This window comes from Leptodactylus fuscus, chromosome 11, assembly GCF_031893055.1.
Source record: "Leptodactylus fuscus isolate aLepFus1 chromosome 11, aLepFus1.hap2, whole genome shotgun sequence".
NCBI classification, from domain to species: Eukaryota; Metazoa; Chordata; class Amphibia; order Anura; family Leptodactylidae; genus Leptodactylus; species Leptodactylus fuscus.
Window position 1 is genome coordinate 26,340,282 of NC_134275.1, and position 18,771 is coordinate 26,359,052.

General features: G+C 43.3%; 1 protein-coding gene across 1 annotated transcript in view; it reads left to right on the forward strand.

The window, feature by feature from the left end:
* FRMPD3 (FERM and PDZ domain containing 3) overlaps window positions 1–18,304 on the forward strand; it is a 304,332-nt gene extending 286,028 nt beyond the window's left edge. The window contains exon 17 of the mRNA XM_075259354.1: window positions 15,793–18,304. Within this exon, the coding sequence (XP_075115455.1) occupies window positions 15,793–18,290 (2,498 nt within the window). The 3' untranslated portion in view covers window positions 18,291–18,304. The remainder of the gene's footprint in view (window positions 1–15,792) is intronic.
* Window positions 18,305–18,771: the final 467 nt, after the last annotated feature.

Below are 18,771 nucleotides of genomic sequence, written 5' to 3' on the forward strand. Positions count from 1 at the left end.
GGTACTCACAGCCGGACACTTTTCAAAACCATTCATGGGTTTGGAAAGATGCTGGCAGGGTTTCGTCTCCTGGCCCTGTTTTGTGCAGGAAACGGAAACCTGCATAACGGAGTCCCGGGCGCAGATGTAAACGAGCCCTGAGTAACTCCATGTGTCTCATAGTAATAGCAGGTAACCCCATCATGGCCCTCACATCACAACCCCATCATGCCTCTGTGTACCTCCCATAACAGCTACTGATATGTGAGAGACATGGAGGTAATAATTAGGTATCTTCATTATTATTACACCCATATGTCTCACACATCAGCAACCCTTATGTCAGGCACAAAGGGGTTAATGTGAGGGACATGATGGGGTTAACTGCTATTACTATGAGGCACATGGAGTCACTGAAACTAATTTAATCACCCCAAATGCCTGATATTACTAGCCATACAGTAGTAACTCCAGCATGTACCTGTAATTTTTTTGCTTTCACTTTGCTGAGCTGTCCTCTCCTCCTTCTCTCCTCTGCAGGATGGCAGGAGCTTGGCAGGGTCCATCTTCTGTATAGGGATAAGCCCCCCTTCCCCCTCCTGGGCTCTCCTCACCCTCTCATTGGTGGACAGAGGGCAGCCAGAGAAAGGGGGTGGGGGGAGCCTCCTGAGAGCGCTGAGTGGAGCTTCCTCAATCAATACTTTCAGCTCCTGCGCTGGCTGTTATGTATTAGCCGCTGCAGCTACACACAGTGTGCTTGTAACCAGGGCTGTAACTACCATAGAGGCATCGGAGGCGGCTGCCACAGGGCCCGGGCCATTAGGGGGCCCAGTGACAGCCGCTACCGCTGCGTTTATTTTTTTTGTTTTTTTTTTAATAGGCCGTTACGGGCCCTATTTACTTGCCAATCCTGGCTGGGCCGGGATCGGCAAGTGACACCGCAGGCCCCACAAATACTATCATTATACTCGGGGGTCTTTGCAGACCCCCGAGTATAATGATCAGCGGACCGGGAGAGGTAAGGGAACGTAAAAAATACTGTTACTTACCTCTCCACGATCCTACCAGGCCTCCTTCATACTTGTCTGACGTCACATGAACCCGGCCTTCTTCCCGGATCATGTGACGTCCGACGTCATTAAAGAAGGACGAGAGCGGCGGCCGACAGCATAGGAGCCGAGGAACAGGTAAGCAACTGTTTTTTTAATGTTTTTATTCCCCCGGGTCTCCGATTATTATACTCTGGGGTCTGAAAAGACCCCAGAGTATAATAATTGTTTATGGGTGTCCACAGTAGGACATAATACTGTGTGCAGGCGACACTATTGGGGATAATACTGTGTGCAGGGGACACTATGGGGGATAATACTGTGTGCAGGGGCCACTATGGGGGATAATACTGCGTGCAGGCGACACTATTGGGGATAATACTGCGTGCAGGAGACACTATGGGGGATAATACTGTGTGCAGGGGCCACTATGGGGGATAATACTGTGTGCAGGGGCCTCTATTGGGGATAATACTGTGTGCAGGGGCCACTAATGGACATAATACTGTGTGCAGGGGCCACTAATGGACATAATACTGTGTGCAGGGGCCACTAATGGACATAATACTGTGTACAGGGCTTACTAAGGGACATAATAGAGTGCGGAGGAGGGGGTCGGTTGAGGTCTTCGGTGTCGGTTGGGGGGGGCCATGTCAAAAGTTTGCAACAGGGCCCCGCCATTTCTAGTTACTCCACTGCTTGTGACATATACTTATAGGGAAAGTATTCCATCGCCGAGGGTCCCTGCAGGTGCCCAGTTTGCAGGTGGCGGGAGCATTAATAAATAAAATGTAGCATGGCAGTGTAAGGCTGTGTGTGTGACATTATGGCTGTTCATAAAATAGGTCATTAGGGGCAACATGGTGGCTCAGTGGTTAGCATTGCAGTCTTGCAGCACTGGAGTCCTGGGTTCAAATACCACCAGGAACAACAGCTGCAAGGAGTTTGTATGTTCTCCCCGTGTTTGTGTGGATTTCCTCCCATATTCCAAAGACATACTGATAGGAGAAAAATGTACATTGTGATCTCTATATGGGGCTCACACTCTGCATTAAAAAAAAAAGTCTTTAGACCTATAATAGTCCCTCTTACGAGGGCCCGTTCTACTGGAAATATACTGTATACAGTACTCTCCTAATGATTATAAATTTTTCAATAGTGGTTAGTCTCCTGTACTTTATAATATTCTGCTATTACTGTTATTCCATGCACTGACTTTCTGGTGAGCCCCTGACCCCTGAGAAGCCAGAGCTGCAGTGGGAGGGAAGAAACAGCAGCATGAACCAATGGGGAGTAGTATATCAGACTACCCCGGCTCCCTATAGGCACTGTAGCTCAGCTGTAGTCACAGATCACAGCTCTGCCTTACATGGGCACCTAAAAAAGCACCTAAGTAGAAAGCTCAGAGGAAAGTAAATAGCCTCCTGATGGTATTAAGTATATGAGTTCATGACTCACTTTCAGTTTCCAACTACAGTTAGTAAAGCTATCAGCACTGGAAGAATGTGAACACTGTCTTAATGTAAATATGAGAAGTGCATTAAATGGACTCTATCAACAAAATCATGCTGATACAGCCCCACATATGCGTGAATAGCCTTTAAAAAGGCTATTCAGGCACCGTAAAAGTTATATTAAACTACCCCCCGTTTTAAAATAAAACCCTAAAACAGAATGTGATCTACTTACGCATCGTGCAAGGTGGGCGGGCATTCAGGGTGTGCCGTCTTCTTCATCCACACCTCCTCTTCCTCCGATGTCCTCGGGTCCCGTCCTCCTCCGGCGCTCGCAAACTGATATTGCTTAAAAAAAAATGGTCTGGGCGCATGCACAGTAGCCATAGTAGAAGCAGCATGCTACTGCGCATGCGCCCAGGCCATTTTTTCAAGCGATGTCAGTTCATGAGCGCTGGAGGAGGATGGGACCGGAGGACATCGGAGGAAGAGGAGGCGTGGATGAAGAAGACAGCGCACCCTGAACACTCCCATGTTAGTAGTGGGTTAAAATGAATGGGAGACACTAGAGATTTCAGCTACTTGTTCTGTCAGTGTTGTTTGTGAATAGGATATGAATTTAGGTTGCAAGATGCAACCCGTAAAGGGGTTACATTTTAAAGCTATTACAGATATGCAAGCAACAATTCCTAGAACCAAGGGTTCATGGTTAATAGCCTGACATGTAGAAGTGGCAATGTGCAGAGAAAATCCAAAAGAGGTGTGGTGCTGTGCTTGTGTGTGCTCCATGCACAGAAGGTACATTCAGGAATGGGGGAGGGGCTTGGCGATGCACAAGAGGCTCATGAAGAATGGAGGAATCTTTCATATCTGTTTAAGGTTTGGATTAGAGGCGCAAAGAAACACCCCCATTGGCGGTGCATGGGCGATTGATAATATGTTTTAGGTTAAGGCCCTAAGTAGCTTGACACAGCCAAAAAACCTTGCGGGAAAATGCACTGTGAAAACGCATAGTGATTTCCCACAGCGCTTTTCACACAAAGTTTACAGAGTCTTCCTCTGTGGACTTTCTGCTTCCTTTGTGGACTTTCTATGTGTGATGTTGTTATAAGTAAGTACTGTATGTTCTGTTCTGCTTACTTATTCTGCTTTGTCTGCCTAGCAACAGTGAGGTAGTAATGGAGGAGGAGCTGAGCTTAGGGGGAGGAATTGTTATACAGGGAGCCATGATGGAGCATGGAATAAAGTGTTCTGATCTACAAGAGTAACCATCTCATAGTGGACTTATTCCAGAAGACCTGCATCCTCACTACAACACTACAATTGGCGACGAGGATTAAGAATCATCAGCTAAAGGTATTTCACTGCTACAGAAAACTGTGTACAAGACTGCAATCCTAGCACCAGCCATGGCCTGCTTACCCTCCTTTGCTGTATTTGATGTGCACCAGCCCCAAGCAAACTTAGCAGCATGCTGGAATAAATGGCTGAAACGCTTTGAGATATTCCTGCAAGCAATGAACATTACTGATAATGCAAGAAAGAAAGCCATGTTATTGCACTATGCAGGGGAGCAAGTCTATGATATCTTCACAACTCTGCCCAATACAGGGGACGACAGTGACTATGAGCTAAGCAAAGCAGCACTAACTAAGCATTTCTCTCCATACATAAATGCAGCTTTTGAAATTTTCAAGTTTAGACAGTCAAAACAGTCAGCAACAGAAACCATTGATGAATATCATGTCCGCTTAAGACAACTTGCAGCTTACTGTGAATTTGCAGATATAGACAAGGAAATTCTGATGCAAATCATACAAGGTTGTGTGTCCTCTAAGTTAAGGAGACAAGCACTCAGAGATCCCACCATGACTTTAGCAAAGCTACTGGACGTTGCACGTATTCATGATGCAGCAGAGAATCAAGCTAAACTTATAGAGAACACAGACTGTATACCAGAGCAGCCATCTTCTGTAGCAAAGCTCACTCAGAAGCCACATGTGCCTCACACACAGGCTGCAACCTGCTACAACTGTGGAGGTCCTTATCCTCATCAGAAACCATGCCCAGCAAAGGGAGTAACTTGTCATAACTGTGGGAAACAAAATCACTTTGCAAAAGTCTGCAGATCAAAATCACAATCTTCTCTCTCTGCTAAACAAGTGATGCCACAGAAAGTCCAGGCAGTGCAGTCAGTGTCCCCTGCTGATGAGCCCAGCAGCACCTACTTATTCTCAGTGACTGAGGGGTCTCGCAATGTGCATGCAATGTCTAATCCCAAACAAGTCATCTTAATACATGGCAATCCGGTGGAGACACTGGTAGACACAGGGGCGTCTGTCAATGTTATTAGTCATGCCACTTATAGCCAGCTAAAGAACAAACCTGCTTTGCAATGTACTAACCTGAAGATATATCCTTATGGTTCAGCTACTGCATTACCCCTATGTGGCAAATTTCAGGCATTACTAACGGCTGAAGGGAAATCCATCACGGACACTTTCTATGTAGTGGAGTGTTCTGCAGACACTCTTCTCAGCTGCAATAGTGCGGTATCTCTGGGCCTAGTGAAACTGGCAAACAGCGTAACACACTCTTCTGTCCAAACTATTATGCAAAAATATCCTCAACTCTTTCAAGGCATAGGAAAGCTGAAAGACTTTCAAGTGAAATTACACATTGACCAGTCAGTCCAGCCGTCAGTTCAACCTCACAGGCGCATCCCATTCCATGTCCGCAAGCTAGTAGAGAAAGAGCTACAAGACCTTGAGACAGATGATGTTATTGAACGTGTCGAGGGCCCAACTCCCTGGGTCTCACCAATTGTTGTTGCGCCTAAACTTAAGCAGCCTGGTAAAATCAGGTTATGTGTGGATATGCGACATGCCAATCGAGCCATTCAAAGAGAAAGGCACATTACGCCTACCATTGATGATATTCTCACAGATCTAAATGGTGCAAAAGTATTCTCAAAAATTGATCTAAAATCTGGTTATCATCAGCTTGAATTGCATCCAGACTCCAGATATATCACAACTTTTAGCACTCATGTCGGTCTAAGAAGGTTCAAGAGGCTGAATTTTGGCATTTCATCGGCTGCAGAAATCTTTCAGAATGTTATCAGGCAGGTTCTTTCAGGAATACCTGGAGTCCTCAATGTTAGTGATGACATCCTTATCTTTGGCACAACCCAAGAGGAACATGACAATCACCTAGAACAAGTCTTTCAGAGACTGCAAACCTGCAATTTAACTGTTAATCCATCAAAATGCGAGTTCAACAAGACGTCATTGAATTTTTTTGGCTACATTTTTTCTGAAAATGGTGTTTCTGCAGACCCTGAGAAAGTAGCAGCCATAACCTCTGCTAGCCAGCCACAAAATGTCTCAGATGTTCGAAGTTTTCTTGGTCTGGTCACATACTGTGGACGATTCATACCTGATCTGGCTACTGTTTCTGAACCCCTACGACAACTCACTAAAAAGGATACTCCTTGGTCATGGACAGTTGAACATCAATCAGCATTTGACACACTAAAGTCCAGTCTTTCTAGTGACACGGTCATGGCCTATTTTGACCCACTAAAGTCTACTGAGCTCATTGTGGATGCCAGTCCTGTAGGCCTTGGTGCAATTTTAACTCAGGTGTCCAAAACTGGCAGTATCTCCACAGTCTCCTATGCGAGCAAGGCTTTAACAGAAACGGAACAGCGCTATTCTCAAACTGAGAGGGAAGCTCTCGCAGTTGTATGGGGATGCCTTCATTTTCATCTTTACCTCTTTGGTTGTCCATTCACAGTGGTCAGTGATCATAAACCACTCATTCCAATCTTCAATAAACATTCATCAAAGCCACCCCCACGACTTGAACGCTGGCTACTCCGCCTGCAGAACTATCGCTTTCACTTGAGATATGAGGCAGGAGCTGGGAACCCTGCAGACTATTTTTCAAGACACCCTTCACCACAGTCTACCAAAGATGACTTGCCTGCCACTGTCTTAGCTGAGGAGCATGTAAATTTCATTGTTACACACTCTGTGCCAAGAGCAATGACCCTCGAAGAAATTAAACATGCGGTGGATTCTGATCCCCAACTTCAGTTGGTAATTGACACTGTTCGGTCTAAGAACTGGAACTCTTTTCTAGCTGAGACTCGTCTTCAACCGCAGGGCCAAACAGCATATTTACAGGCCTTCTTTAATGCAAGACACTCTCTTTCTGTATCTGACTCAAACATACTACTACGTGACAACCGCCTGGTCATTCCTCAGAAACTTCAGAGTAGAGTGATCGATCTGGCCCATGAGGCCCATCAAGGTATAGTTAAAACAAAGCAATTACTTAGGGAGAAAGTATGGTTTCCTGGACTAGATAAACAAGTGGAAGCACTTATTGCCACATGTATACCTTGCCAAGCAACTACGGTGGACCATAGCCGAGCACCAGTACAAATGACACCTCTGCCAGACAATCCATGGACTGCTGTGAGTGTTGATTTCTGCACTTTGCCAGATCATTCCTATTTACTGGTTGTCATAGATGATTTTTCTAGGTTTCCAGTCATTGAACCCGTTTCCACCACCTCTGCAAGAGCTGTCATACCAAAACTGGACAAAATCTTCTCTGCATATGGCATACCTGAAACAGTGAAGACTGACAATGGGCCACCTTTCAATAGTGCAGATTTTCAGTCTTTTGCAACTTATCTTGGTTTTAACCACAGGAAAATAACTCCTTACTGGCCTCAAGCCAATGGTGAAGTGGAGCGCTTCATGCAATCAATCAACAAAACTCTTCGGATTGCTACCATGGAACACAAGGATTTGCAGCAAGAATTGTACAGATTCCTTAGACAGTACAGAGCCACCCCACACTCTACTACAGGAACTCCGCCAGCGACTGCACTTTTCGGCAGGCCTTTGCGCATTAAGCTTCCAAACATCCCAGTAGTTCATGTCCAGACTCCATTGGTCCTCAATGATTCCCTTGCCAAAGGCAGGATGAAAAGATATGCAGATAAGAGAAGTTGTTGCTTCAAACAGCTGGATGTGGGAGACTGGGTCCTTGTTAAAAGGCTGAGACCCAGTGACAAGTTATCATCCCCTTATCATCCAGAACCCTTTCAAGTCACACACGTCAAAGGTACCATGGTTACTGCTCAACGCCAGGGTCATCAAGTGACACGAAATGTCTCCCATTTTAAAAAGCTTCGTGACTACAACCCAGGAGCAAGTGCAGAGGAGACAGATGATGAGGACATTTCACCAGGTACAACTGGTTCAGCAACACCAACAAGAGATACTGAAAATTCACAGACTGTTTCTGATAACGAGATGTCTCAACGCTACCCGACAAGGATGAGTCGAAGGCCACCAACGCACCTCAGGGACTATGTTCTGCAGTAAAATTTTCTTTTCAGTTCGGACCTTTTATTTATTGTTCATTTATAATGTTTGCATTTTATTTTATTTTTTTTTATAAGAAGGGGAGAGATGTGATGTTGTTATAAGTAAGTACTGTATGTTCTGTTCTGCTTACTTATTCTGCTTTGTCTGCCTAGCAACAGTGAGGTAGTAATGGAGGAGGAGCTGAGCTTAGGGGGAGGAATTGTTATACAGGGAGCCATGATGGAGCATGGAATAAAGTGTTCTGATCTACAAGAGTAACCATCTCATAGTGGACTTATTCCAGAAGACCTGCATCCTCACTACAACACTACACTATGGACTTTCTATAGGGAAACCGCTGGTGACATGCTGACATACTGCAATTTCCCAAAACACAACTGTTTCAGAAAAATTGTAAAATTTCCGCAGCGGGTATTTTTCTGCAATAAGTGGATGGGATTCGCTATCCACTTTGCAGGGACTACGTTGGGCTTCGGCCATAAAAGACACATGGGGAGCTGTGTGAAACTTGTTTGGGGTGCTCTGAGCTTTGGAGTGCTTATTAACATTATGGGGGTGCACTAGAAAGATATATAGAATGCATGTTTGGGGGTGCACAAGAAATATATGGCTATGGATGAAGTAATTGCTGGCAGTGCAGGGGTAAACTTACAGGGGCTATCTGCGACATTATCCCCTCCCCTGTGGGTATATTGCAAGGGGGTCATAAGAATTTGAACTTTTCTCTGGAATTTGGACTGGTGAGGTCCTGGTCCTTCGGGAGTAAAAAGAAGTAGCTGCTGTGGATTCCTGCTATTTTTTTTTTGGGGGGGGGAACGACACCCCTAACAAAAGCTGGTTTGCACGTATATAGGAACAAGTAACTGTTCTGTATCCCTTTTTTCCACCGTCCGTGGAAAGCTCCACTCCTCTCCCTGCAGTGTATAGCTCTGAGAAGAGCTGTTGTTGTTCTTCGGTTTTTCCCTGCCTATCTGAAGCTAATGGCTATCTAGCCCTCAGCAGATATGTTTCTCTCCCTATCTCTGACCGCAAATCTGTCCGTTCTTATAAATGGGAGGTCACATGTTTTCGGCAGCCAATGAGTTTTTTTAAAAAAAAAGTTCAATGCCTCTGTTGTAGTAATTCCGGTCTCACCTCCCCTGCACAGTTATTGGTGCAAAAAACGCGCCAGGGAAGGTGGGAAGGTATACGAATTTTTACTGCGTATGCTGCGTGGTATTCGATTGGGAACGAATACCTCGAACGGCCTGATATTCGATCGAATACTTATTCGATCGAACGGTGTTCGCTCATCTCTAGTCCTGACCAGAAATCCTTACTAATATTATAAATGTGAAAGTTTGTGTGTTTGGATGTTTGTTCCGCAATCACGCCGAAACAGCCAAACGGACTGTGTTGCGCAGCAGTTGTGGCCATGTACGGCATGCTAGGGGAAGACGGTGGTTTGGGAAAGTGTGTCCCAGTCCCGCCTCCTTTTCCCATAGGTGCACGGGGGGTGGGGGGTGGAGAGGAGTTCGAGATCGCGGTTGGGGGGTGGGGTATCCGTGGGGGGGGGAGAAAGGCGGCTGGGTCGGGGGGGGGGGTGCTGTAAAGGGTGGTGGAAAAGGGGTCGGGTTCAGGGGGTGGTGGAAAGGGGTGGGGATAGGAAGGGGGACTGGGGTTGCGGGTGGGGGGGAAGGGGGCCAGGGTCGCAGAGGAGTTGTGGTGGAAAGCGGTCGGGGTTGCGGGCAGGGGTGGAAAGGGGGCTGGGGTTGTGGGGAGTGGGGGGTGGTGGAAAGGGGGCCGGTGTCGGGGACGGGGTGGAAAGGGGGCCGGGGTTGCGAGGTTTGGTGGAAAGGGGGTCGGGGGGGGGGGGGGAAAGGGACACCGGGCAATGGGGGGGGCCGGACGAAGTCGCAGGTACTGCTAGTGGAAAATAGATCACACTGATGCAGCTAATAATATAAGTGGTAAAGACCAGGTAAGTGGTAAGGACCAGATCCTTATGGAGTAAAGGATTTAGTCACAATCCTATTGTAATCGATGTTATCCGGTGGCATTTTATTGATTAGTCCATTTGAATTTAGCGCTAAAGAAGGTGTTTTGGCGCTCCATTCAAATTGGACAAATCATAGCGGCCATCAGCGGCTATTAGTTGCGCAGGACCCCCTAGGATTCAGCCATGTGTTGCGACAGTGACAGCCACTGTGATCACATCCTATGTGTGGGCAGCGCTGTGATGCGCCTCAGCTCCAGCACTGGAATGCAGGTCAGGAGTATCACTTTCAGTTTGTTGATGTGCTGCCCACAAAAGCTGGCTGAGCTTACACTGCAAAATCTCATTTTAATGGGGAACAGTTAAGATAAATTTCATTTTTCCAACATATTTGTCCTATAACCATCTTTCTGGGTTGCCTAGGACACTGTGATTTTTTCAGCTTAATGGTGGACAACCGCTTTAGGGCTAAAGCCCCGCTTTGTGGAAACGTAGCATTTTTTATTGCAGAATTTTGAGCCAAAGTCAGGAATGACTTGAAAAGGAATGGAAAATACAAAGGAAGCACTTAAATGTATTAAAATAATGGACACACGGTTAAAGTATCTAAATACATAGCTCATACACCTATTAGCTGTGGCTTAATTCTTATACAATTAAATTGTGATATGACAGCCATGATACCTATCATATTTATCCATCTTGTGACTAATATCAACTAACATTTTGAAATATTTCAATTCAGTGTTTCAACCTAAAAGAGTTTATGTATAGCTATATCCTAAAAGGTTAGATCCAAAAAAAACACCCCTGAAATCCTCAGGAAAAGATACGATGTTAGGTTTATATGCCAAATGTTTCCATAGTGCTTTGTGTGCCAAAAAACATTTTGACATATTTTTGCTTTATGTAGGAGACTATATTAGCTTATAATATGCGATAAAAAGAATGCACAATTATGAGAAAAACAAATGAAATCTATCAACTCAATACCTTTCAATTCTATGGTTTTACATGTCAGGATACCAGTAATACCTTAATCAGTAACACCTTAGGCACTACTCTCCATGTCTGGCGATCCTGCCCGCACTCCCATCGTTTCTGGTCAGTTGTACGCAGATTAGCACAACTACTTTTCGACTAAGCAATTAAAAAGTGCTAAGGTCACAGATCATATGCTGCAACTGTGGAAGAGGTTCACTTTCCTTATCAGCTACAAAACCCAATCTTTCCATTAATCCCTCTGCTTCTTAATGTCCTGTTTCCCTCTGGCCTATGCCTGAGGTATTTGTTTGGTGGAGACATGCTCAATTCCACTATCTTGTCAACTTCCTTTGTAATCACCGGGTCTTCACCAAAGAACAACTAGCACATACTCTCTGCTTCCTTTAGAGACCTTTCATATTACACAGGTCTTCCATTTCTTATACTCCCTCATCCCACTTGGTTGAGACATCTCTCCTATTATCGGCATTTTTGAGAGACTGTTCCTCTTCAGAGTAGCGGACAAGGACTCTGTCTCATTTATATATGGTTTGCTGAATGTCTCTCCACCTGATGATAAGCTAAACATCATGATGGTCTGGGAACAGGACCTTGATTCAACATTAACGCCAGCCCAGTTACATGACTGCTGCACCTTCATCAGCAAGGGCAGCTGACAGGTCACCCTTATGGAATCTTCTCTGAAGGTTCTTCATACCATAGGACCTTCAGCCCTCATAGGCTGCATAACATTTATCCTACAGTCTCACCTCTTTCTTTTAGAGGTTGTAATACATTAGGCACTACTCTCAATGTTTGGTGATCCTGTCCGCATTCCCATCGTTTCTGGTTAGCTGTACAAAGAGTAGCACAACTTTTCGGCCAAGCAATTCCACTTTCTCCACCAATCCTTCTAAGCCTTAAATCAGCCAATTTTAGATATGCCCAACATAAGCTGCTCCAGTACATCCTGACGGCAGCAAGTATCCATATTGCCTACAATTGGAGGAAATCATTCCTCTCCTTGACCAATGTGATAGGGTGTGTTGATTCTATAATGTTCCATGAAAAAAAATAATTCCATCATCTTGGATACCAAACCCATTCTTTAATAAAATTTGAGCTCCTTAGGCCTTCCATATTACCTTCAACATTGATCTGTTCATGCGATCAAGTGGGATGTTTACTATCTATTTTCTATGTCCCTTAAGCAGGGACAATAATGCAATTAAACCACTGCTACGATAGGGCAAAAGGTCAAAAATAAATAACAGAAACAACGGAGAGAGATAGGGAGACACAGGACTAGAGACAGGAGACAAGCAAGAAAAGAAGGGGGGGTGGGAGGGATCAAAGGCCACGTATAGAAATTTCTCCACCGTATTATTCAGAGTAGCAGAAAGAAACTCCAAACACTTAACATCTTCGATACGAGCAAGCAGAAAGGGGTCCAAGGGGGGTTGGGTACTTTTCCAGTGACGAACTATAAGGGACTTAGCTGCGGTACAAATATATAAAAACAGCAAGGAAGGCTGTTTACCCAGGGGCCTAGGAGGTAAGTAAAGGAGATAAACCAGGGGGACAGCGTGAGGGAAGATTGCATTTATCATGGACTTCACCTCCTGCCAAAAAGGATGGATCAGAGGGCAGTCCCAAAAAATATGAAAAAGTACTTGGACCCAAAAGGCATCTCCAGCAATTAGAGGGAATATTGGTTTTAACGTGTGAAGGAGGGCTGAGGTGTGGTACCAATGTAGAAGAATTTTATACTGGGTCTCACGATAAGTTATGCAGGTGAACGACTTAATAGTACGAGACCAGATGATCTGCCACTGAGCCTGAGAAATCTGCCTAACCAAATCAGACGACCAAAGAGTCATATATTTGTGAGTCAGAGGGGTCCATCCATCCAGAGAGGATAATAATCGATAGATGTCAGTAAATACCATAAAGAGCAATTGTGAAATCGTGACTAAATCTCCCGACCAGGGGTACTGGGCACACAACCTACAAGAGGCGGGGCCAGGGACCAAATGGAACCCAGGAGGGGAACCACAGCTGGAAAACACCCCCAATATAAGGGCAGGGAGGGTGGCCAGCACTAGGTGACAGGTCAAAAACAGAAGAGACAAAAACCTAGGCAAAGAAAACATATGAGAGACAAAGAACAAGGGTGGGCGGGCAACCGAACACAACAAAGCCAATGCAGCCTATATCACTGGTAAGAAAAAATGGTAGAGCAAACGTAAGTCACAAGAAATGGCTAACTCCCCAGGAACCTGCAGAGGAGAGAAAGAAAAGGGTACACAGAATGACAATCGGGGGGAACAGGGTCCACCCTTGGCCGATGAGCCAGGTAGGGGCAGGCGGCGTCTTCTGGAAGTTGGGGAGCTCCAGACCAGGGGGAGCGGAGGAGGAGGGGGAGACAGTTCCCAATCAGAAAGTTCAGGTGGCGGAAAGTCCAAGGCATCACAGAAGGGGCATAGGTCCGCATATGTACGCAGAGTGGCTGAGCGACCATTCAGCCAGGCTGTCAAGGCAAATGGGAAATTCCAACGGTAGAGAATCTAGTACCTGAAAGGAGGGGTCGAAGGTGGCGCCTTTTCTGCAGGGTGATCCAGGAGAGGTCCTGATACAATTGGACCTTTGCACCGTCAAAGTCAATCTCTGTAAGACATCTAACCTTGGATAGAATAGCCTCCTTCAGAGTAAAATTGTGGACGCAGCATATTACATCCCGCGGAGATATTGTATTATATAGCTTTATATATACCGTTATATACCTTTCTCATGGTCAGGAGTGGATATTGAAAAAACAATATATTAGTTCTTCCCTTCTTTTTTATTTACTGTTTTATTTTATGTCTTACTGTTACCTTTCTCAAAGTGTTCTTGCATTCTGTATTCCTCTTTTCACTTGCATTGGTTGTATGACTCTTACCATGTGTGCCTTTTTATTGTATTTATAATACAATTGATAATATAATAATATAATATATAATAATATAATACAATTTATAATATAATAATATAATAATTTATAATATAATTCAATAAATACTTTTGAAACTAAAAAATATAAAATAATACAGTGCTCAAATGGTGTTGAAACTGGGTAAACATGAAATTGGGTAAAAATGAACAACAGCACACAACAGATTATATGTTTCAATTTTTTATTCAACAAAATTAAGCCAAAATGGAAAATCCATGAGTGAAAATTTAAGTGCACCCAATGAATCAATACCTTGTTGAGCCGCCTTTGGCAGAAATAATTTATCATTTTTTGTATGACTTTATCATATGTATATATGTATCATATATATTTAGCAAATGTAAAGCACCATGGAATTAATGGTGCTATATAAATAAACAATAATAATAGTCATTGTTCTTCACAATGTTACTTCATTTTATTGAGGTCTGTGGACATTTATTTATGAACAATTTTCTTATGGTCCCACCTCAGCATTTAATTTGGTTGAGGTCTGGATTTTGACCGAGCCACTGCACCATCTTGACTCTTTTCTTTTTCAGACATTCTCGTGATTTAGATTTCTCTTTTGTTTGTTCACTTGATTTTGTAAATGGACAAAAGTAAAGTACTAATACGTTTTGGAAGCCTTACTTTGCAGCATTTTCCACACCTGCCTAAAATATTTGCACAGTATTGTATATATCATGAGCTTCTGAATTACAATTGTGTGATTGTGTGCTATTGTCTAAACATTAACTGTGATAAGAGTTTGTATCACAGCTGCAGAGAGAGCCTGTGTGGAACACTCCATGCAGTTTTACAATTCAGAAAGTTCTGTTGCCTGAGATTGTGACTTCTATAAAGAACCAAAAGAAATGTAATTCTCAGGGATGTCAAAATTAGATCACATGACAAAACTGAAGAAAATGATCCCATGATTTTTGGGATAGAAATGATTAAATTTAGTCATACAAGCTATATATATATATATATATATATATATATATATATATATATATATATATATATATGTATAATGTTGGAGTGTTGCTTTATGCATACTTAAAGGGACTTTCTGGGCAAAGAAACCCACTTTTTGTAAAAAAAAAAAAAAAAAAAAAAAAAAAAGGTATTTTAATGCTATTAATGGGTTATTAATTGTACCAAAATACCTTTAACAGTGCTTTGAGTGATTTCTGGCTCTCTATGGGACTTCCTGACATTCTCTACATATGTTTACATGCTTCCCCTATCTTCCTGCTGTCCTAGGCTACAACTCCCATGAACCCCCTCTCTCACACCCCTCCCTGTTTCCATAGCTAGCCTGTAGACTAGTAGCCCTATCCTCACTCAGCCCCAATCCCCCCTCCCACAATCATACTTACCTGTTTTCTGTGTCCTGGAGATCAGATACTTTGTTCCCGGTGGCATCTTCTTCTGTGGACTTCTTGCGCATGCATGGTGTGTGCTCTTTTCTTCTGCCAGCGACTGTACAAGAAAGCTTTATTGCGCAGGCGCCAGCAAAAGCAGAATTATGAAGATGGGTAAGTATGTAAGGGTTGGAGCAGGGGGGTTTTGATGATGCTTCGTCTCCAGAAAGTGTGCCTGGGGAGGTCAAGTGACCGCCCCAGGTACATAGGTAAATATAGATTTTTTTAAAATGAAAGTCAGTTAGAAGCTAGGCGGGGAGAGGGGGTTTAGTTTAGGGACAGATTTTCTATTTCTCTCGGACAACCCTTTTAATGAGGTATATACATAACAGTAAGGAACAAATTTGCCCTGTCTTTTCATTCTGGTTCCCATGTGTTCATACCGCTAAACATATATTTTGATAGCATATTACATAATACTAATAACATAGTCATTGATCAGTATTTTTTACTTTCTCAGGGTATGCAAATAAAATAAAGGGAAATATTCTTGCTAACATAATTTTTTATTCACAGAAAATATCTCTTTCTTTCAGGCCTCATTGTCCTTGCTACTATTACACCTGAGTCATCCCTGGACTCAGGTCATGAAACAAACTCCTCAGAACTCACAGATGTTTCAGAAATGGTGACAGCTATGAAGCAGCATCACAACACTGCCTACTTCCTGGCCCACCACCTTAACAAGGAGAGTCTGCTTTCTCGGAAGGATCTCCCATTTAGAATTCAGACATGTACAGCTCAGGCTGTCCTCTCCTCTCCTTACTCTTTAGGTCGCTTGGACACTAGCCCTTTGTTAAAGCCTGCAATTTTACAACAAAATTTAATAGGGGCAGGTCAGCAACAAGAGTCAATGAATACTGCTGCCAACACACTGTTTAACTTACATAATGAAATATCCATAAATGCATCCCCTGAAAAGTCTAATAAAGATGTTTGTTTTACCACTCCCTTAAGAACCACAAAAATCTCACAAAATATTTCAAAAAAGGAGTCTGATCCTCCCTCGGTTTTCGCAGAAGGTATTTCTGAATCAATCTCATCATCGCCATCTGAAAAAAGCCACAAGAATGGTTCTACCTTTCAAAAGGATAGAAATATTGAAGAAAGTAAACCCTCTACAGGTACTCTGTGTGATTGCCAATTATCAAAAGGCGAGTCCTCTCCTGCAACATTGGATGAACCAGGCAATGGAGTACAGGATGTATTTCACTTATCCCCAACAGATGATGAGAGGCTCCATGCTAAAGCTTGTTCTGCCAAGACACTAGAGGATCAGCATCAAAGCCAAAAGACAACTGAAAAAAACGAGAAAACTAAATCCTACATAGAAAATATGGTTTCACCAAACCTGAACAAACAAAAGCAAGAAACAAATGAGAAAATTCTCAAAACAGAGCAAATCCCTTCTGCCTCTAATAGCTTCTTGCATACACGAGACGATGCAAAAATAACTATCAAATCAGACACTGACATAGCAACAAGCTTGAGAATACCAGAAAAAGTGCCTACTCCAATTGAACTAGATGACTGTGATGCACCAGCCAAACCGAGGGCGCGAGCCCCCTTCAAGTTGAGGAAACTTTTCTCTGCAACGTTCCCCACACGTATGAGACGAGAAACAGATGAGCGCCAAGCACAACTGCTTAAGGTTAAGCAGTATGAAATGGAGTTCCTTGAAGAACTGCTGAAGCCACAGGGAAAAATGGGTGCTCAACCTCGTGAAGTTCCTTGCCCATTAGTACCTGGGCGCTGTTCATGTCAGGTACGTAGCAGTCCTCTGCAAAAAGTGCCAGGAATGTCTCGTGAACAGAGGCGTAGCTGTGATTGTAAACGTATTATAAGAGGTATTCGTGTCCCACCTAACCCTGTTGTAGAACCAGAGCTAAGGAGCAGGCCGCGAGTATCTGGGCCTACAGGTATTAGACTTGTCCGGTCTTCAAGTCTCGAATCCCAGGGAACAGAAAAGATGCCTTTATGTATAAACACTTCCACAACTCCTGGTAAAAGCAATGTGCAATACACAAAGTTGCCCCCAAAATATAATGTAACTGAAGGAGATAAAAAGGAAGCACCCTACAACCTTCCCACTACTAAATCACAGAAGAAAGATAGTGATCCCTCAGTACTTAAAAGCAAAACAATAGATCTATCAGGAAGCAAGGAGGAAACAAAGACTCCTGTAATTCTCCCACGGCAAGGAGATATTATTTCTGTTCAAACTAAGTTGCCTGGAGAAGAAGGGTCAATAACAGGGGAAAAATGTTGCTCTTTTCGTCACTGCTTTAACTGCCGTAGATGCTTATCTGCTGATGACAACAATGATAAGGATGAATTATCCTATTCCATTCCCATGCAGATCCTTCCAGGGATGCGAATAAATTCAGATAATACACCTGTTTTAAGTCAGACTCTTCAAGTATTGGATGCTACAGTATGTAGTGGTCCTGACGATATTCAAACCCAAGAGATTGACCTCCGCACTGCCACTTTTGAGGGCAGTCTTTCTAAAGTTAATGCACTACGTGGACGTACTTACTCCCTACCTGATGGATTCATGTCTGTTCAACTTGACACCAGTGAACTTCTTACAATTTTGCGCCAGTGCTTAGTCAGTACTGAAGGTGGAGCAACTAAACTCAATTCAGTGCATCTAGGTCAGCGCAAACAAGAGTTAACATTGCGCTTTAAAGAATTCAGGGCATCTTGCAGGAGAATGGCTGGAGTTGATAAAAATCCACAACATATGCTTACTGCTGTGACTTCTAGCTTCCAGGTACTTTGTGGTCTGATTGAGACTTTTGTAAAACTGGTGTTTGTGATACGATCAGAAAGTCAACGTCAGGAACTGTTAAGCAAAGTAGAAGAAGTTGTAAGAAATTACACGTTCTTGCTCAGAGCAGCAGAGGAATCCAGTGCCCGGACAGCTGGACATAGTCAAAATGTAGTAGGCCAGTTAGCAAAACAGTCTGCTACAGTGGCTACAGCAGTTAGCACCTTTTCTCGTTCTATAAAAACATTTATGAGCAAGTAGTGTAGAAAGTCGCTCATGGTAAACTATTAAACATGTATGAACTTTTTTTGTGTGAAAAACCATAAAAATATCTCTTTGGAAACTACCAGCCTTAATAAGCTTAATAAGCTTTTGGTAGGAGAGTCTTAAGTGCTTATGACTGTCTAGTATTGATAAAGTTCATCAAAGTTCATTGGTGAATAGAATTCTGTGTTACTATGCTACAGCAAGACATCTGACTATAAAACTGTATACAACAATAGTATTGCCTCTGTGTATATAGCTACCATCCCACTGTGATTTTCTTAGTTCCACGCCTATTCCTTTTTAATAATTAGGGATGTTTTTGTAGCTAAAAAATCCCAAAATAAGGAGGAAAGTGGGTGGAGCATGCATATTTTCTCCTTGACTAAAAACCTTTGAGCATGAGCATAGGCCAAATATATATATATATATATATATATATATATATATAAATATATTAAAAGTTTTAATTTAATAA